Consider the following 21816-nt stretch of genomic DNA (forward strand, 5'->3'; position numbering starts at 1 on the left):
GAGAATAAAATAGTGTGGCACGCGTAGCGCGCCACCGTGCCCGCAAGGGGCTCATTTGCGCTCGCCACACTGTCGGTAAGCCGGTGGTCGGGCTCCCGGCGCCGGTATGCTGGTCCCCGGGAGCCCGACAGCCGGCATACCATACTGAACCCCTTTAAAGTACATGATTGTCCAGATCATATGGAAGTAGACTGGGTACAATTGATGCCTGTGCTGCTTCACTTGACTTTTATAACGTTAAGAGATTCTTCGTTTTTACTTTCAAATCCCCCTCAGCAATTATTCACTGCAACACATACACATTTACACCTGTTTTCCACAAAGCGACAGCTTCCCAAGCCAACTGGTATCTAAATCTCCCCTAACCCCCCCCCCTAGTTTCTGTGTGAAGAGCCACTCCTATAAAACAAACCAGTGTCTTCTCAAATGAATGTCGAAGGACAACACAAACCATTTAGGTCATTTATAAAGTCTCTTCCACCAAGACAGGGAAGAGTCTGAAAGCAACTACCAAGATAACGAATACATGTTATCGCATAGTAGTATAATTACAGTAGGAAGTGTTTAAATGTCATCCGCAAATCCCAGTAAATATGATTTATGTGGATACACAAATATTAACTCATTTAATGGTAAGATTTTCTCCAGAAATGGACTATTTCAGTACAGAAAGAACCTTGCAAAAAACATTCCATCTTTATTGTGAGTATAATGACAAGCTCCGAATTTCAGATTTGTATTAAAGAACAGATGCTATATAATGCAGTTTGCATAAACTTCATTTGTATCACCTTGTCATTTCATTACATATTTTTTGTGAATCCCCAACCTATTGCATAAAAATGGCACATGTTTTGCTAATATCTTGGTGAATGATTGCCACTGCATTGGTAATGCGCTACCTACTTCCTTTCAAAAACTAATCTGATTAGTTGCGTACAATCAGTATTTTATAAAGCCACAACAATTCTGTTTATTGAGTGTTTGCACAATGCATCCCTAATTATCTCTCAATTGCTGTGGAAGGGATTTATTTGAATGCAAAACTTTACCTTACAATAATTCACTGGTCTCTCTAATTCAAGACTCATAATAGTGTTTTTGTATGTACGTTAAATCCTTTCCCCTGAACACAGGGATACTATAGGCTCAGCCAGGAATTTTGCACTTTAAAATATCTGGCACACAATCTAAATTCTTACCATTGTCTACTGTGATTCAGTTATTTTGCTAGCCAAGCCCACAGAACAGACAGGAGAGACGAAACAAGAGACAGAGGAAGACAATGTCCTCCTACAACAATCAACTTTAAGGGTAGAACTAAAGGGGGGCACACACAGAGAGCCGTGCTTAAAATCTAAGCAATCTGACTAAATTGCTTAGAAATTAAGCACAGATCTCCGTGTGTGTATGCCCCACAGCGATAGTGATGCGTGGCCCCACGCGTCACTATCGCCGGTGCTAGATTGGCGCAATCTAGCACATCGCTCATTTCACCCGTTGGGTGAAATGCGTGCCCCCCTTCCCCCATTTACCAAATCTATTTTAGCAATATTCTGCTTAGATTGCAGGACAACGGCTTGTGGACATTACTCTACTCGAGTCCTATTAGCTTGGGTTCCTCAGGGTCCAACAAAACATCCAACAACAGAGTATCTCCTCTCCCGAAGTCTGGTTCCTGCCTAATGCCAGCATACTGATATACTGATTTAAACTGGACATTAGTTTAGGCTGAAAAGAGTCCCCTGTCTTAATGCAAAATAATAGAGATTTACGAGGCAGAGCCCCCCAGTTCCTGAGTTCTTCTCACTGTAGATATTGCCAAAAGAAACGTTTACTCTCATGGTAGAACGTTGGGTAGGAGAGATATGTCTGTTGTGCCGGAAGTGACAACTTCTGAGAAACGACAGACAGCCCATACACACGTGACGATAAAATGAGCGACGTCGTTCATTTCAGCCCTCATCAACGACGCCGCTCATTATATCGTCAAGTGTGTATGCATCCGACGACCACCGATGCGCGGCCCCGCGGGACGTTAACGACCCTCGCTTATCTGTGGAGCATGTATGCCCAATTCCCACTATGGTCGTTACCGACCAGAGACGTCGTTGAATGTGTATGGTGTGAACGACCAAGCCACTGTTCACCAGCCCTGTTCCCAGCTCATTATTTTAATAAACTGTTCAGCTTGGATGCTTCAACGATGAATGGTCTTTGGTCGTTGGTTGTTGGTAGTGTGTATGCTCATGTCGTTTGCTCAGCTGTTCAAGGGAAGTTCAAGGGAAGTTGTTAACGACGGTCGTTAACGACGTGTGCATCGTCAAGTGTGTATGGGCCTTATGGCAAAGAACTAGGTTTCTATTGACTGTTCAGGCCCTACTGCGAAAACAGAAGTAAACAGGTTTACTGAAAAGAAAGGGTAGGATAACATTTTTTTTTTGCACCTGGAGATATGAGTCTTCAAGACGCTGTGATTGTTAGCGAAAGGTCTCTTTTTAGCCTTACCCATGGCGACAACCACACTGTCTGAGGAGCCTTTTGCCTTGAGATTCATGTTCTAAAAGAGCCTAGTGTGAACACTATGTAATAAATTCCCGGTTGTTAGATTAATACCAAATACAAAAGAACGCGTTTCTGCATCCACATTTTGGTTTTTATTTCACATTCCGTTACCATTTTATCCATTGAGTCAATAATAGTATGTGCAATATGTTTTCTCTGACGTCCTAGTGGATGCTGGGGACTCCGCAAGGACCATGGGGAATAGACGGCTCCGCAGGAGACTGGGCACATCTAAAGAAAGATTTAGGACTATCTGGTGTGCACTGGCTCCTCCCCCTATGACCCTCCTCCAAGCCTCAGTTAGATTTCTGTGCCCGGCTGAGCTGGATGCACACTAGGGGCTCTCCTGAGCTCCTAGGAAGAAAGTGTTTGTTAGGTTTTTTATTTTCAGTGAGACCTGCTGGCAACAGGCTCACTGCATCGAGGGACTAAGGGGAGAAGAAGCGAACCTACCTAAGTGGTGGTAGCTTGGGCTTCTTAGGCTACTGGACACCATTAGCTCCAGAGGGATCGAACACAGGACCCGACCTCGTCGTCCGTTCCCGGAGCCGCGCCGCCGTCCCCCTTACAGAGCCAGAAGCAAGAAGGTGGTCCGGAAAATCGGCGGCTGAAGACTTCTGTCTTCTCCAAGGTAGCGCACAGCACTGCAGCTGTGCACCATTGCTCCTCATGCACACCACACACTTCGGTCACTGATGGGTGCAGGGCGCTGGGGGGGGGGGCGCCCTGAGCAGCAATACTGACACCTTGGCTGGCAAACTGGCACCATATATAGCCCCAGAGGCTATATAGGTGCTTTTTAACCCCTGCCAGAATCCATAAAAATGCGGGAGAAAGGCCGCGAAAAAGGGGCGGAGCTATCTCCTTCAGCACACTGGCGCCATTTTTCCCTCACAGCTCCGTTGGAGGGAAGCTCCCTGGCTCTCCCCTGCAGTCAATACTACAGAAAGGGTTAAAAAGAGAGGGGGGCACAATTTAGGCGCAGTATACAATATATATAGGCAGCTATAAGGGAAAACACTCTTATATGTGATATCCCTGTGATATATAGCGCCCTGGTGTGTGCTGGCATACTCTCCCTCTGTCTCCCCAAAGGGCTTTGTGGGGTCCTGTCCTCTGTCAGAGCATTCCCTGTGTGTGTGCTGTGTGTCGGTACGGCTGTGTCGACATGTATGAGGAGGATAATGATGTGGAGGCGGAGCGAATGCCTGTAAATGTGATGTCACCCCCTGCGGGATCGACACCGGTGTGGTTGGACTTATGGAAGGATTACGTGAAAGTGTCAACTCCTTACACAAAAGGTCGACGACACAGAACAGCCGGCTACTCAGCTTGTGCCTGTTCCAGCGTCTCAAATGTCATGGGGGGCTCTAAAAACGCCCGCTACCTCAGATGGCAGAAACAGATGTCGACACGGATACCGACTCCAGTGTCGACGACGATGAGACTAGTGTACCCTCCAAATAGGTCCACCCGTTACATGATTGAGGCAATGAAAAATGTATTACACATTTATGATAATACCCCAGGTACCACATAAAAGGGTATTATGTTTGGTGAGAGAAAACTACCAGTAGTTTTTCCTGCATCTGAGAAATTAAATGGTGTGTGAGGAAGCGTGGTCTTCCCCCGGTAAGAAATTGATAATTTCTAAACGGTAATTGGCAGCGTACCCTTTCCCGCCAGAGGATAGGTCACGTTGGGAAACACCCCATAGGGTAGATACAGCGCTTACACGCTTATCAGAAAAGGTGGCACTACCGTCTCCGGATACGGCCGCCCTGAAGGAACCTGCTGATAAAAAGCAGGGGGTTACCCTGAAAGATATAGTCACACACTCGGGCATTATATTGCGACCAGCCATTGCTTCGGCATGGATGTGCAGTGCTCCCGCTGCATGGTCAGATTCCCTGTCGGAAAATTACTATGGATAGGGACAATATTTTGCTGACAATAGAGCATATAAAAGACGTGGTCTTATACATGCGTGATGCACAGAGGGATATTTGCCGGCTGGCATCAAAAATAAGCGCTAGGTCCATTGCCGCCAGACGGGGGTTATGGACTCGGCAATGGTCAGGCGATGCCGACTCGAATCGTCACATGGAAGTTTTGCCCTATAAGGGGGTAAAACTGTTTGGGGATGGTCTTTCAGACCTCGTTTCCACAGCTACTGCTGGGAAATCGACTTTTTTGCCACAGGCTACCCCACAACAAAAGAAAGCACCGTATCATCAAGTACAGTCCTTTCGGCCCCAGAAAAGCAAGAGGGCTAGAGGCTCATCCTTTCTGCCGAGAGGCAAAGGTAGAGGAAAAAGCTGCCAGCACACAGCTAGTTCCCAAGAGCAGAAGTCCTCCCTGCGTCCGGTAAGTCCACAGCATGACGCTGGGGCTGCTCAGGCGGACCCGGGTACGGTGGGGGCCCGTCTCAGAAATTTCAGCGCCCAGTGTGCTCTCTCACATGGATCCCTGGGTCCTTCAAGTAGTATCTCAGGGGTACAGGCTGGAGTTCGAGACGTTCTTCCCCCCGCCGTTTCCTAAAATCTGCCTTACCGGCACCTCCCTCTGCCAGGGAGGCGATGTTGGTGGCTATTCAACACTATAATCACAACAAGTGATTGTCAAGGTGCCCCTCCTTCTGCAAGGAAGGGGTTACTATTCCACAATGGTTGTGGTACCGAAACAGAACGGTTCGGTGAGACCCATCTTAAAATTAAAATACTTGAACTTTTATATCAGAAGATTCAAGTTCAAGATAAAATCGCTCAGGGCGGTTATTACGAGCCTGGACGAGGGGGATTACAGGGTCTCCCTGGACATCAAGGATGCGTACCTGCATGTCCCCATTTACCCTCCTCACCAGGAGTACCTCAGATGTGTGGTACAGGACTGTCACTATCCGTTCCAGACGCTGCCGTTGGAGTTGTCCACGGCACCGAAGGTCTTTACCAAGGTAAGGGCCGAAATGATGATACTCCTTCGCAAGAAGGAAGTTTTTATTATCCCGTACTTGGACGATCTCCTGATAAAGGCGAGGTCCAAAGAACAGTTAGTAGTGGGGGTAGCACTCTCTCGGGAAGTGCTACAACAGCACGACTGGATTATCAATATTCCATAGTCACAGCTGGTCCCGACGACACGTCTTCTGTTCCTGGGAATGATTCTGGACACAGACCAGAAAAGAGTTTCTTCCAGTGGAAGCACACGAGTCCTGGAAAAAAATGGTAGCTTCGTACGAAGCATAATTCCATTCGGAAGGTTCCACATAAGGACGTTCCAGTGGGACCTGTGGGACAAATGGTCCGGGTCCCATCTACAGATACAACAGCGGATAACCCTGTCGGCAAGAAACAGGTTGTCGCTGCTGTGGTGGCTGCAGAGGGCTCATCTACTAGAGGGCCGCAGATTCGGAATACAGGACTGGGTCCTGGTGACCACGGAGGCCAGCCTTCGGGGCTGGGGTGCAGTCACACAGGGAAGAAATTTCCAAGGAGATTTCGCTTCACATAAATATTCTGGAGCTAAGGGCCATTTACAATGCCCTATGCCAAGCAAGGCCCCTGCTTCAGAACCAGCCGGTACTGATCCAATCAGACAATATCACGGCGGTCGCCCATGTAAACAGACAGGGCGGCACAAGAAGCAGGATGGAGATGGCAGAAGCCACGCTCTAGTGACACCGTGGGTGTACCAGTCGGTTTGTGTTTCCTCCTCTACCTCTCATACCCAAGGTACTGAGAATAATAAGAATGCGAGGAGTGAAAACCATACTCGTGGTTCCGGATTGGCCAAGAAGAGCTTGGTACCCGAAACTTCAAGAGATGCTGGCAGAGGACCCTTGGCCTCTGCCGCTCAGACAAGACCTGCTGCAGCAGGGACCCTGTCTGTTCCAAGACTTGCTGCGTTTGACGGCATGGCGGTTGAACACCGGATCCTAAAGGAAAAGGGTATTCCGGAGGAAGTCATCCCTACCCTGATCAAAGCCAGGAAGGATATCACCGCAAGACATTATTACCGCATTTGGCGGAAATATGTTGCTTGGTGTGGGGCCATGAAGGCCCCGAAGGAGGATTTTCAACTGGGTCGATTCCTACACTTCCTGCAAGCAGGGGTGACGTTGGGCCTCAAATTGGGGTCCATCAAGGTCCAGATTTCGGCTCTGTCGATTTTCTTCCAGAAAGAACTGGCTTCACTGCCTGAAGTTCAGACTTTTGTCAAAGGAGTTCTGCATATTCAGCCTCCTTTTGTGCCCCCAGTGGCACCTTGGGATCTCAATGTGGTTTTGGCATTCCTGAAATCACATTGGTTCGAACCACTTAAGACTGTGGAATTAAAATATCTCACGTGGAAAGTGGTCGTACTGTTGGCCCTGGCTTCGGCCAGGCGGGTTTCAGAATTGGCGGCTTTGTCTTGAAAAAGCCCTTATCTGATTTTCCAGATGGATAGGGCAGAATTAAGGACTCGTCCTCAGTTTCTCCCGAAGGTGGTCTCAGCTTTTCACTTGAACCAACCTATTGTGGGGCCTGCGGCTACTAGGGACTTGGAGGATTCCAAGTTGCTGGACGTAGTCAGGGCCCTGAAAATTTATGTTTCCAGGACGGCTGGAGTCAGAAAAACTGACTCGCTGTTTATCCTGTATGCACCCAACAAGCTGGGTGCACCTGCTTCTAAGCAGTCTATTGCGCGCTGGATTTGTAGCACTATTCAGCTGGCGCATTCTGCGGTACGATTACCGCAGCCTAAATCAATAAAAGCCCATTCCACAAGGAAGGTGGGCTCATCTTGGGCGGCTGCCAGAGGGGTCTCGGCTTTACAACTTTGCCGAGCAGCTACTTGGTCAGGGGCAAACACGTTTGCTAAATTCTACAAATTTGATTCCCTGGCTGAGGAGGACCTGGAGTTCTCTCATTCGGTGCTACAGAGTCATCCGCACTCTCCCGCCCGTTTTGGAGCTTTGGTATAATCCCCATGGTCCTTGCGGAGTCCCCAGCATCCACTAGGACGTCAGAGAAAATAAGATTTTACTCACCGGTAAATCTATTTCTCGTAGTCCGTAGTGGATGCTGGGCGCCCATCCCAAGTGCGGATTGTCTGCAATACCTGTACATAGTTATTGTTACAAAAATCGGGTTTTGTTGTGAGCCATCTCTTCAGAGGCTCCATTTGTTATCATACTGTTAACCGGGGTTCCTATCACGTGTTATATGGTGTGATTGGTGTGGCTGGTATGAGTCTTACCCGGGATTCAAAAATCCTTCCTTATTGTGTCAGCTCTTCCGGGCACAGTTCCTAACTGAGGCTTGGAGGAGGGTCATAGGGGGAGGAGCCAGTGCACACCAGAGAGTCCTAAATCTTTCTTTAGATGTGCCCAGTCTCCTGCGGAGCCGTCTATTCCCCATGGTCCTTGCGGAGTCCCCAGCATCCACTACGGACTACGAGAAATAGATTTACCGGTGAGTAAAATCTTATTTTCTCTTACGTCCTAGAGGATGCTGGGGACTCCAAAAGGACCATGGGGTATAGACTGGATCCGCAGGAGCTTGGGCACACTGAGAAGACTTTGACTGGGTGTGAACTGGCTCCTCCCTCTATGCCCCTCCTCCAGACCTCAGTTAGACTTTGTGCCCAGGACTGACTGGACACTCACTAGGGGAGCTCTCCTGAGTTTCTCTAGAAAATACTTTTGTTAGGTTTTTTATTTTCAGGGAGACCTGCTGGCTACAGGCTCCCTGCATCGAGGGACTGAGGGGAGAGAAGTCAGACCTACTTCTACTTAGTTAAGGGCTCTGCTTCTTAAGCTACTGGACACCATTAGCTCCAGAGTGTTCGATCACTTGGTGCGCCTAGCTGCTTGTTCCTGGAGCCGCGCCGTCACCCCCCTCACAGAAGCCAGAAGAAAGAAGCCGGGTGAGTATGCAGAAGGCAGAAGACTTCAGTGACGGCAGAAGACTTCAGTAACGAGGTACAGCGCAGCGGTAGTGCTGCGCTCCATGCTCCCACACACTTCACCAACGGCACTCACAGGGTGCTGGGGGGGGGGGTCAGCATGTTACTGGGTCTGGGAAGCTGGCTGAAGGCTTTTCGGTGCCCCCGCCAGCATTTTCATTTTTAAATTTTAGCGGGCTGAAGCGTGCCGGGAAGGGGCGGGGCTTAGCCGCACAGCTCACCAGCGCCATTTTCTCTCATCCACGGCGCTGCATGAGACGCTGGCCCGGGACCTCCAAGCTCCACTACAAGTAACAGGGAGCTAATCGGGGGGGAAGGCACAGTTATTGGTGCATAATTATTGTTATTTCTAGCAGCGCTTTCAACATATATTGTTGGTGGGATATATGGGCAATGGGGTGTGAGCTGGCATACTCCCTCTGTGTTTCTCTATCCAGGCTTCCTTGTGGGTCTGTCCCCTAGCTGAGGTAGTGTGTCTGTACTCCGTGTCGGCATGGCTGAGTGTTATTCCTCGGAGGAGATTGCTGGGGGAGCAGATGCGGGTCTGGAGTTGGCTCTGTCGGCACAGCCGACACCTGATTTGCTTACAATGTTAAGTACACTTAATACAAATGTGGCCTCTTTGTCTAAAAGGTTAGATAAATCGGAGTCTCAGACACAGGTGTGGAGGAAATCCATGGAGGATGCTTTGTATCAGGTGCAGACCCCATCAGGGTCGCAAAAGCGGCCGTTAACCCAGTTGGTAGATACGGATACCGACACGGATTCTGATTCCGATGTCGACTTCACTGAGGCTGCTTTACACCCACGGTTAGTTAAGAGTATTCAGTACATGATTGTGGCTATAAAAGATGTTTTACATATTTCTGACGAACCTGCAGTGCAGGAAACAAGGATTTGTTTGTTCAAAGGGAAAAAACCTGAGGTGAAGTTTCCCCCCCTCTCATGAAATGAATACTCTTTGTGAAAAGTCTTGGGAGTCGCTGGACAAGAGGTGGCAAATTCTGACACGGCAGCTCTCAAGGATCCGGCGGATCGCAAGCTGGAGACGTCTGTGAAGTCCATTTTCGCTAATACGGGTGCATTGCTCAGACCTGCTGTTGCGTCGGTATGGGTGAGTAGTGCTATTGCTAAATGGGCTGAGAATTTAGCTGCTGATATGGATACCCTTGATAAAGATAATGTTCTTTTGACTCTTTGTTATATCAAGGACGCTGCAGATTACCTGAAAGATGCGGCGAGGGATGTTGGTCTCTTGGGATCAAGAGCCAATGCCAGGGCGATCTCGGCCAGGAGGGCGCTGTGGATCCATCAATGGAATGCTGATACAGACTCCATGAGAGCTATGGAAGCTCTCCCCTTCAAAGGTAATGTCTTGTTCGGTGACGGCTTGGCTGACCTGGTGTCTACCGCGACTGCGGGTAAGTCGTCTTTTCTTCCTTATGTTCCCACACAACAGAAAAAGGCACCACATCAGCAGATGCAGTCCTTTCGTCCAAATAAATACAAGCGTGGAAAAGGTTTGTCCTTCCTCGCTTCAAAGGGTAGAGGAAGGGGACGAAAGTCGCCTGCAGTGTCAGGCGCCCAGGACCAAAAGTCCTCCCCTGCCTCTACCAAGTTCACGGCTTCCCTGGGGGAGTCCGGACCATTGGGGGGCCGTCTGCGGATCTTCAGCCAGGTCTGGGTTCAATCAGGCCTGGATCCTTGGGTCCTAGATATAGTATCTCAGGGATACAAGCTGGAGTTTCAGGAGGTTTTTCATTTCGGCCGTACCAATGTCTCTTCCGGACAGGGAGGTGGTGAAGGTAGCAATACAAAAGCTGTGTCAACAGTGGGTCATTGTTCCCGTCCCCCCGTCCCAATGGGGGGAGGGGTTCTACTCGAGCCTCTTTGTGGTACCGAAACCGGACGGTTCGGTCAGACCTATTCTGAACCTAAAATCCCTCAATCCATACTTGAAAGGTTTCAAGTTCCAGATGGAATCTCTTCGAGCTGTGATTTCCAGCCTAGAAGGGGGGATTTTATGGCGTCAGTCGACATAAAGGATGCCTACTTACACGTCGCGATATATCCTCCGCATCAAGCGTTTTTCAGGTTCGCGATACAGGATTCTCATTACCAATTTTACGACGTTGTCGTTTGGGCTTTCCACTGCCCCGAGGATTTTCACCAAAGTCATGGCAGAAATGATGGTTCTCCTTCGCAAGCAAGGGGTTACAATTATCCCGTACTTGGACGATCTCCTGATAAAGGCGAGGTCCAAGGAACGGTTGCTGAGAAATGTAAATTTGTCTGTCGGTTCTGCGACAACACTGTTGGCTTCTAAATTTGCCAAAGTCTCAGTTGATTCCGACCACTCGGCTGCCCTTTCTGGGCATGATTCTGGACACGGGCTTACGGAGAGTGTTTCTTCCGGAAGACAAAGCTCTGGAACTGCAGACGATGGTCAGGGAGCTGCTGAGGCCGACAAGTGTGTTTGATTCATCAATGTACTCGGGTTCTGGGGAAAATGGTTGCGGCGTACGAAGCCATTCCGTTTGGCAGGTTTCATGCCCGGGTGTTTCAGTGGGATCTGCTGAGCAAATGGTCTGGGTCTCACCTGCGCATGCACCGAAAGATAAGTCTATCTCCCAGGGCCGGGATTTCTCTCCTGTGGTGGCTGCAAAGTTCTCACCTCCTAGGAGGGCGCCGATTCGGTATCCTGGATTGGGTCCTGTTGACAACAGATGCAAGTCTCCGATGCTGGGGTTCGCAGTACCCAAGGAAGAAATTTCCAGGGGAAATGGTCGCTCCAGGAATCTTGTCTCCACATAAATGTTCTCGAGTTAAGAGCCATTTACAACGGCCTGCTACAAGCAAGAAGCCTTCTTCAGGGTCGGCCTGTCCTGATACAGTCAGACAACATAACAGCGGTGGCGTATATAAACCGTCAAGGCGGAACAAGGAGCAGGGCGGCTATGGCGGAGGCTACAAGAATCCTTCGCTGGGCGGAACAGCATGTGAGCGCTCCGTCAGCAGTCTTCCTTCCGGGAGTGGACAACTGGGAAGCAGACTTCCTCAGCAGACACGATCTCCATCCGGGAGAGTGGGCTCTTCACCAAGAGGTATTTGCAGAAGTGACGAAGCGTTGGGGAATTCCGCTGATCAACTTGATGGCGTCTCGCCTCAACAAGAAGCTTCCGAGGTATTGTTCCAGGTCAAGGGACCCCCAAGCCAGTGCAGTGGACGCCCTGGTAACTCCGTGTGTGTTTCAGTCTGTGTATGTGTTCCCTCCGCTTCCTCTCATTCCAAAGGTACTGAGAATCATTCGACAAGCGATTCTTGTCGTTCCAGATTGGCCAAGAAGGGCCTGGTATCCAGATCTTCAGGAATTACTTGTGGAAGATCCTTGGCCGCTCCCTCTGAGAGGACCTGTTATTGCAGGGACCATGCGTGTTTCCAGACTTATCGCGGCTGCGTTTGACGGCATGGAAGTTGAGCGCCAAATCTTAGCTCGAAAAGGTATTCCCGGGGAGGTCATTCCCACTGTCCTTAAGGCGAGGAAGGAGGTTACGGCGAAACATTATCACCGTATTTGGAGAAAGTATGTTTTGTGGTGTGAGACTAAAACTGCTCCTGCGGAAGAATTTCACTTGGGTCGGTTTCTCCATTTTTTGCAGGCAGGCGTCGATGCAGGCCTGAAATTGGGTTCCATCAAAGTGCAGATTTCGGCTTTATCCATTTTCTTTCAGAAGGAATTAGCTGTTCTCCCAGAGGTTCAGACTTTTGTGAAGGGAGTGATGCATATCCATCCTCCGTTTGTGTCCCCGGTGGCACCATGGGATCTTGAAGTGGTCTTACAGTTTCTTATGTCTTCCTGGTTTGAACCTTTTGCGTAAGGTTGAGTTGAAATTTCTCACTTGGAAGGTGGTCATGCTGTTGGCTCTGGCGTCTGCCAGGCGAATGTCAGAGTTGGCGGCCTTATCTCACAAGAGTCCGTACTTGAATTTCCATTCGGATAGAGCGGAATTGAGGACTCGTTAACAATTTCTGCCGAAGGTGGTTTCTTCGTTTCACATTAACCAACCTATTGTGGTACCTGTGGCTACGGATGCTCTGGCAGTTCCAAAGTCTCTTGATGTTGTGAGAGCTTTGAAGATCTACGTCACCAGAACGGCGGATGCCAGGAAAACAGAGGCGCTGTTTGTCCTGTATGCTTCCAACAAGATTGGTCATCCTGCTTCGAAGCAGACTATTGCACGCTGGATTTGTAGTACGATTCAGCAAGTTCATTCTTCGGCTGGGCTACCGGTGCCGAAATCAGTGAAGGCCCATTCTACCAGGAAGGTGGGCTCATCTTGGGCGGCTGCCCGAGGGGTCTCGGCACTTCAGCTTTGCCGAGCAGCTACGTGGTCGGGTCCAAACACCTTTGCTAAGTTTTACAAGTTTGATACCCTAGCTGAGGAGGACCTCATGTTTGCTCAATCGGTGCTGCAGAGTCGTCCGCACTCTCCCGCCCGTGTTGGAGCTTTGGTATAGACCCCATGGTCCTTTTGGAGTCCCCAGCATCCTCTAGGACGTAAGAGAAAATAGGATTTTAGTACCTACCGGTAAATCCTTTTCTCCCAGTCCGTAGAGGATGCTGGGCGCCCATCCCAGTGCGGACGGTTACTTGCAGTGTATTCTTGCTGGTTGCATTAGTGTACACACGGGTTGTGTATTTGTTGTTTTCAGCTTGTTGCTGTAGTTAATTCATACTGTTATCTGGTTTACTGTTACTCCGGTTGTACGGTATGTTGTGGTGTGGGCTGGTATGTTGGTAGCCCTTAGTTTATACAAAAATCCTTTCCTCGAAATGTCCGTCTCTTCTGGGCACAGTTCCTATAACTGAGGTCTGGAGGAGGGGTATAGAGGGAGGAGCCAGTTCACACCCAGTCAAAGTCTATTCGGTGTGCCCAAGCTCCTGCGGATCCCGTCTTTACCCCATGGTCCTTTTGGAGTCCCCAGCATCCTCTACGGACTAGGAGAAAAGGATTTACTGGTAGGTACTAAAATCCTATTTTCCATCTCCAACCACAGCTTAGGTAATAGCCCTTACCTAAGCTCCTTTAGGGACCAGTGTATCATTGTCTGCATTTTTAATGGAGATGTGAAAAAAATATTTGCCTAAATTTGCAGTGTGAAAATGTAAATTTAATATAGTAACAAGTTCTTGCCAATACATGGGCTCCGATAGGAACCCGTTCTGGCTGAGGGCTGGAAGCAGAGTGATGGCTTATGTTCTGCTTTCTTCGGTACTTCCATGCATACTGCACCCCCAGTTGTCAGGGAACGGGGAGGGATCTGGAGCATTGCTCACCCAAAAAATGTGCTACCACCATCTTCAGACAGTGGTAGGTGCTGAGGACATGCTCCAGAATGCTTTGCATTGGTAAATCTGACTGCATAGCAGTCCCAATAAAAACCTATGGAGTCCGCTTTGCAGTTTGAAATGAAGAGACCGCTATATGCTGCTGTCTCCCCCTTTACTAATTCCTTTGGATCATCAATATTTGCTAATATTATTTAATAAATAGGCTCTGTAGGGGTCTGTTGATCAACATTTTCAAGATATCCCCTCGAAAACACTACTTTTATGGGGGTACCTGCATATATTAAGTAATTCCCAAATGTGTATATACAGGGCACTGTAGCAAATCTCTGATATCTACAGGAGTCTTCTTTTTCGACCTAAAAATAAAAAGCTTGCAGAGCTACCGAATGTACATTTATTTTGGATCTTAGCCCTGTAGCCAACACCATTGTAGCCTATGGATTACGTTCCGCACCATTTACCAAGAGATGGATCTGCAGGATCCCTCACCCGACAGTGGCCGTCCTCGCATGTGTGCGCAGTAATGATCCCGAATTAGCAGTCACTTTGCTTCTAACACATAGCAAGACTGGTTCCTTTCAGAGTCCCTGTCCCTCCATATGTTTTTTAATGATACATTTGAGTCATTCATAATTTTTTTGCTGTAGGAAGCAGAAATAAAAAAAATTAAAAAAAAAAATTATAGTGTCTAGAACATGAGTCTTCAACCTGCGGCCCTCCAGGTGCTGTGGAACTACACATCCCAGCATGCCCTGCCTCCGTTTTAGCATGCCTTAATAGCAAAACGGTGGCAGGGCATGCTGGGATGTGTAGTTCTACAGCAGCTGGAGGGCCGCAGGTTGAAGACCCATGGTCTAGAACCTGATAGTAAATATGCCACTTAGTGCATAGTAGTGGTAATGCTTTCATATGGAGTGGTATCTCGCAGTACGTGAGCAGGGACAGTTTTAGGAATTTTAATGTTTTGTCACACCTGATTGACTAACAATGAGTTACAGGAGGCTGTAGCTCATTGTCAGTCAATCAGGCTTGCTCTGTTAGATTTGGTAATACTCTATATGAGAGAGGCCAAACCTGTAAAACTTAACCACACTATTAGTGACATCATTTACCCTCTGTCCCACCTGGTACAGAATTCTGATTATAATATGGGTTGTTGTTTTTTTCCCTTCTTTAAAGCCTGTACTCTTTGCAGCATGTAGCGCTTTACAAGATTAATTGGTTGTCAAAATTGGAGGTGTTTATAGGGTTCTTTTTTGTAAGAATTGGTTATGACCACTCATTGGAGAGTTATAGGATCTTGGTGCAGGTGCTGAACCTGAGAGCAGCATTGTGAATCGGGAAGTTTGGTCATTCAGTGCCCCAAACGGAATGCAGCACTAGCGCAAGCCACGCTGAGCGCACTGGGATAGTTATGTCAGCATATGCATCTGCTATTCCTGCAGGCAGAAGAGTAGGTTACAGCTATGGTTCTGTGGTTTATGCTGCCATCCGTTCCATGTGAGCAGCAGTGCTGCGAGTGTCTGCAGTATTTTCCGATAGATTTGCTTGTATTGTTTTCCATTTGGTGGTGTGAGGATACTTATACCGTAACTCTCAATAACTATTGTATTTGCTTTAAATCTGCAGCACTGTGGTCATTAAAGATAGCGGCGGCCTGTGTATGACCCCTTGCATAGGGTTACTTTTGGTACATAACCACTGCGTGCAAACACTTGAATATGCATTAATTTGAGTCATTTGCAATTTGATTTGAATTAGGACTATAAATAAAATGTGAATTTCTATGCCATCTTAATTTATTTTCTTTTTTTCCTAGCTGATAGCCGGTCAGATACAGGGGGAGGGTCAGTCGCAGCATTGGACAATTTAAGTCAGCACAGTGCAATCTATACTGCTTCTCATGAAGCAATAGCTGGACAGCGAATGTCTGGCATGCCACAAACAGAAGCCAGTCACATGGGGCAGTTTTATCCACAGCAACACGTCATGGGACACTATCAGCAGCCACAGCCGGTGAGTTCTATGTAAGGAATGGTGTATTGTAAGTGTGATATACGAGGATGGCCATGGAAAAGAGAGCTGCTGCAAGCTACCACTTAGCTTTAAATGTCAGTTCTTAAAGTCTCCGAATTCTGTATTTCAAGAACGAGAGAAAAAAAAGTCTATAGACATAGCCATGAGCAGAATGTGTCTCTAGGAATTAATATATTTATGCTACACTATCATCTCTATACAGGTGCCCATGCCACAGATGCTACCGGTGCAGTGCCTGCCTCAGCCTGGCTCTCTGTACCAATCGATCAACACAATGGACGGACAGCTTAATGCACAGGTAATATCTCAGTGGCGTTATATCTGTAGTATTTGTAATTTGAGGGAGAAATCAGAGTGTGATTTTGGTTGTGTCCCTATGCTGTGCATTCTTACGAATACCCCTTTCACACCACAGTCAGGTCGCACCTGGGATTTTGTACACTGGTCCGTCCTGGGTGTGACCTGGCTGAGGCCCCTTTCAGACTAGAGGTCCGACCTGGCTTATTGCCAGGTCGATTACTTCACTGGAGGCACATGCCAAGCCGGCACTTGGAGATGAGAACATGAAGCTGTGAATTGGTCCCGAATCGCATCAACACATGATACTCTTTCACACTGCCTCGTGAGCTGGGTTGAATCCGGGTTGAACCTGTCTCGTTACCCGGGTTAAAATGCTGGGTCGCTGGTTATTTCAACTGGGTGCTTTGACACTGCAGAATATCCCAGGTTGCTCTGCGTTCACGTGAAATAACCCTGGATATTGCTGGCAGTCTGGAAGGACGTGAATGTAGATGTGACGAGAAATTAGGAGGAAGGTCTGAATGTGGATGTGACGAGAAATTAGGTGGAAGGTCTGAATGATGGTGTGAAGAGAAATTAGGAGGAAGGCCTGAATGTGGGTGTGAAGAGAAATTAGGAGGCGGGCCTAAATGTAGGTTTGAAGAGAAATTAGGAGGAGTGCCTGAATGTGGGTGTGAAGAGAAATTAGGAGGAGGGCCTGAATGTGGGTGTGAAGAGAAATTAGGAGGAAGGTCTGAATGTGGATGTGAAGAGAAACTAGGAGGGCCTGAATGTGGGTGTGAAGAGAAACTAGGAGGGCCTGAATGTGGGTGTGAAGAGAAACTAGGAGGAGGGCCTGAATGTGGGTGTGAAGAGAAACTAGGAGGAGGGCCTGAATGTGGGTGTGAAGAGAAACTAGGAGGAGGAGCTGTATGTAACATCTGCCAGATATACTATATAAATAGTGAGCACACTCATTGGTGCTTGCTCATTGAGAGAAGCTTGCATAGTAAAGTGACGCTTGAATACTTAAGCGAGTTGTGAGTTTAAAATAGAAGCAGGTGAGTTAGAATACAGAAAAGTTGACACAAATATTGCTGATACCATTAACATCTGATACAATGTTTGGGCTAGTGCAGTGGATGTAATGCATTTGTTTTGTGGGAGGCATTCTGGAGACTGGCATGGGACTCATGGTCGACAGTGTATAGGTCGACACCCATTAGGTTGACACCTGTTGGCCGACAGTGTATAGGTCGACACGGCCATTAGGTCAACATGAAAAAAGGTTGACATGAGTTTCTTGTTTTTTTTGGTGTCATTTTCTTCGTAAAGTAATCGTGAACCCCAATTAGTGCACCGTGTCCCCTCGCAGCTGCGCTCGGCACAGATTACTGTTCCCAGTCATAGTCCATGTGGATCGTAAAGTATGAAAAAGTTCAAAAAAATAAAATAATAAATATATATATATATAGTGTGTATGTATGTGTGTGTGTGTGTGTGTGTGTGTATATATATATATATATATATATATATATATATATATATATATATATATAAATCTCGTCGACCTTTTTGTGCGTCAACCTATTCTCTGTCGACCAATGGGTGTTAACCCAGAGTCCGGATACCTCTGGAAACTCAGCTGCTGTCTAATCTATAAGCAATTTTCTCTGCTGCAGGAGGAGATTGCTAAACTGTATGCTGTGACACTGCAAAACTCATATGCTGCTCTTGCAGGGCTGGCAGATACAACTAATATAGTAAATACAGAACAAGAAGATATGGGGAATTCTAACTATAGCAACAGGAAAATGACATGTCCACAAAGGACTGCACTTCTCTTGTGAGATTCCATTATCAGAGGAGTACATCTGGGAAATGCTACTGAAATAGAGAAACAAATAAGGTGCTTGCCTGGAGCCACAGCTCCAAGGAATAAAAAGTGCATGTTAAGAATTATGAAGGCAACAAGAAAAGATGGAGAGGTGGATGTCATTGTCCACTTATGGACAAATGACCTGGCTAATGCCATGGCCGTAAAAGATGAAGTTAGGGACTGCTATAAAGCAAGTGGCAACCACTGTAACTTTTTCAGAAGTATTGCAGTACATGGGGGTAAGATGGAACTCATCGCATCAGAAACTTCAGTCTTTGGCTAAAGAAGTGGTGTAATGAGTAGAAATTTGGATTAATAGGCTATAGTTATGCCATCTGCCACTTGTAAAGAAGCAATGTTATACTTACAAATGGAGACAGACTATTTGATGTAAAAGTGAGTGCTAACCTGGGATCCAGTGATTATTAAGCAGTATGGTTCCTAAAGACAGAGTGACTCATCCCATACAAAAACAAAGGTGTTAGATTTAGTAGGGCTGATTTTGTAGGGATGGGAAAATGTGTAAACGATTCTTTGGCAGAGTGGAGGATCTTGGAAGGAGTATAAGAGAGGTGGGAAACATTAAAAAGTGCACTCCTAAAGACAACAGACCTTTGTATAAAAATGTTAGGAAAAACACAAGGAAAAGGAAGACTGTGGTTTGTGAACGAAAGTCGCAGTATTGTGAAAGCAAAATAGATGGCCTTTAGGAAATATAAGCAGACGCAGAATAATGAAGACAAAGAGGTGTATATTGTTAGACAGGAGGCAGCAAAGAAGTTAATTAGTATGTGCAAAGGTAAAGGTGGCAAAACTTGTGTTTAGGTATATAAGCAAAAGGAGAAAACCAAAAGGTAGAATAATAAGACTAAAGACAGAGACTGGGAGTCTTGTTGAGGAAGACTATGTAATAGCAGATCATCCTAATAATTTTTACTCCGTATTCGCTACTGAAAGAGAGGGAAAGGGGTCACAGTTAATTTGCAGGTATATTCAGAAAAATTAGGTAGAAACAAGTATATTTACAGAGAAGGTCCTAACAGAAATCTCAAAACTGATAGTGGATAAATCAATAGGGCCAGTTGGGATACATCCAAGTATATTAAAAGAGCTTAAAGGGGTGTTGGTAGCACCATTAACATAATTTCTCTATCGTCCTAGTGGATGCTGGGGTTCCTGAAAGGACCATGGGGAATAGCGGCTCCGCAGGAGACAGGGCACAAAAGTAAAGCTTTCCGATCAGGTGGTGTGCACTGGCTCCTCCCCCTATGACCCTCCTCCAAGCCAGTTAGATTTTTGTGCCCGGCCGAGAAGGGTGCAATCTAGGTGGCTCTCCTAAAGAGCTGCTTAGAAAAGTTTAGCTTAGGTTTTTTATTTTACAGTGAGTCCTGCTGGCAACAGGTTCACTGCAACGAGGGACTTAGGGGAGAAGAAGTGAACTCACCTGCGTGCAGGATGGATTGGCTTCTTGGCTACTGGACATCAGCTCCAGAGGGACGATCACAGGTACAGCCTGGATGGTCACCGGAGCCTTGCCGCCGGCCCCCTTGCAGATGCTGAAGTAAGAAAGAGGTCCAGAATCGGCGGCAGAAGACTCCTCAGTCTTCTAAAGGTAGCGCACAGCACTGCAGCTGTGCGCCATTTTCCTCTCAGCACACTTCACACGGCAGTCACTGAGGGTGCAGGGCGCTGGGAGGGGGGCGCCCTGGGAGGCAAATGAATACCTATTTTGGCTAAAAATACCTCACATATAGCCTCCGGAGGCTATATGGAGATATTTAACCCCTGCCAGAATCCGTTAAGAGCGGGAGACGAGGCCGCCGAAAAAGGGGCGGGGCCTATCTCCTCAGCACACAGCGCCATTTTCCCTCACAGAAAGGCTGGAGGGAAGGCTCCCAGGCTCTCCCCTGCACTGCACTACAGAAACAGGGTTAAAACAGAGAGGGGGGGCACTAATTTGGCGTTAGAAATATATAAAAAAGATGCTATAAGGGAAAACACTTATATAAGGTTGTCCCTATATAATTATAGCGTTTTTGGTGTGTGCTGGCAAACTCTCCCTCTGTCTCTCCAAAGGGCTAGTGGGTCCTGTCCTCTATCAGAGCATTCCCTGTGTGTGTGCTGTGTGTCGGTACGTGTGTGTCGACATGTAGGAGGACGATGTTGGTGAGGAGGCGGAGCAATTGCCTGTAATGGTGATGTCACTCTCTAGGGAGTCGACACCGGAATGGATGGCTTATTTAGGAAATTACGTGATAATGTCAACACGCTGCAAGGTCGGTTGACGACATGAGACGGCCGACAAACAATTAGTACCGGTCCAGACGTCTCAAAAACACCGTCAGGGGTTTTAAAACGCCCGTTTACTTTAGTCGGTCGACACAGACACAGACAGGGACACTGAATCCAGTGTCGACGGTGAATAAACAAACGTATTCCTTATTAGGGCCACACGTTAAAGGCAATGAAGGAGGTGTTACATATTTCTGATACTACAAGTACCACAAAAGAGGGTATTATGTGGGATGTGAAAAAACTACCATAGTTTTTCCTGAATCAGATAAATTAAATAAAGTGTGTGATGATGCGTGGGTTCCCCCCGATAGAAAATTATGGGCGGTATACCCTTTCCCGCCAGAAGTTAGGGCGCGTTGGGAAACACCCCTTAAGGTGGATAAGGCGCTCACACGCTTATCAAAACAAGTGGCGGTACCGTCTATAGATAGGGCCGTCCTCAAGGACCAGCTGACAGGAGGCTGGAAAATATCATAAAAAGTATATACACACATACTGGTGTTATACTGCGACCAGCGATCGCCTCAGCCTGGATGTGCAGAGCTGGGGTGGCTTGGTCGGATTCCCTGACTAAAAATATTGATACCCTTGACAGGGACAGTATTTTATTGACTATAGAGCGTTTAAAGGATGCATTTCTATATATGCGAGATGCACAGAGGGATATTTGCACTCTGGCATCATGAGTAAATGCGATGTCCATAACTGCCAGAAGATGTTATGGACACGACAGTGGTCAGGTGATGCAGATTCCAAACGGCACAAAGGTGTATTACCGTATAAAGGAAGAGGAGTTATTTGGGGTCGGTCCATCGGACCTGGTGGCCACGGCAACTGCTGGAAAATCCACCGTTTTTTACCCTAAGTCACATCTCTGCAGAAAAAGACACCGTCTTTTCAGCCTCAGTCCTTTCGTCCCTATAAGATCATATCTGCCCAGGGATAGAGGAAAGGGAAGAAGACTGCAGCAGGCAGCCCATTCCCAGGAACAGAAGCGTTCCACCGCTTCTGACAAGTTCTCAGCATGGCGCTGAGACCGTACAGGACCCCTGGATCCTACAAGTAGTATCCCAGGGGTACAGATTGGAATGTCGAGACGTTTCCCCTTCGCAGGCTCCTGAAGTCTGCTTTACCAAGGTCTCCCTCCGACAAGGAGGCAGTATGGGAAAAAAATTCACAAGCTGTATTCCCAGCAGGTGATAATTAAATTACCCCTCCTACTACAAGAAAAGGGGTATTATTCCACACTATATTGTGGTACTGAAGCCAGAAGGCTAGGTGAGACTTATTCTAAAAAATTTTTTTTGAACACTTACAAAGGTTCAAATCAAGATGGAGTCACTCAGAGCAGTGATAACGAACCAGGAAGAAGGGGACTATATAGTGTCCCGGGACATCAGGGATGCTTACCTCTATGTCCCAAATTTGCCCTTCTCACTAAGGGTACCTCAGGTTCGTGGTG

At 47.4% G+C, this 21816-nt stretch overlaps 1 protein-coding gene across 5 annotated transcripts in view; it reads left to right on the forward strand.

Annotated features, from left to right (window-relative positions):
- WNK3 (WNK lysine deficient protein kinase 3) overlaps window positions 1–21816 on the forward strand; it is a 258491-nt gene that overhangs the window by 137378 nt on the left and 99297 nt on the right. For all 5 annotated transcript variants that reach the window (XM_063936367.1, XM_063936369.1, XM_063936368.1 and 2 more), the window contains 2 exons: window positions 15684–15880; window positions 16104–16199. In XM_063936367.1, coding sequence (XP_063792437.1) covers window positions 15684–15880; window positions 16104–16199 — 293 coding nt within the window. The remainder of the gene's footprint in view (window positions 1–15683; window positions 15881–16103; window positions 16200–21816) is intronic.

The sequence above is a fragment of the Pseudophryne corroboree genome, chromosome 8, assembly GCF_028390025.1.
Source record: "Pseudophryne corroboree isolate aPseCor3 chromosome 8, aPseCor3.hap2, whole genome shotgun sequence".
NCBI classification, from domain to species: domain Eukaryota; kingdom Metazoa; phylum Chordata; class Amphibia; order Anura; family Myobatrachidae; genus Pseudophryne; species Pseudophryne corroboree.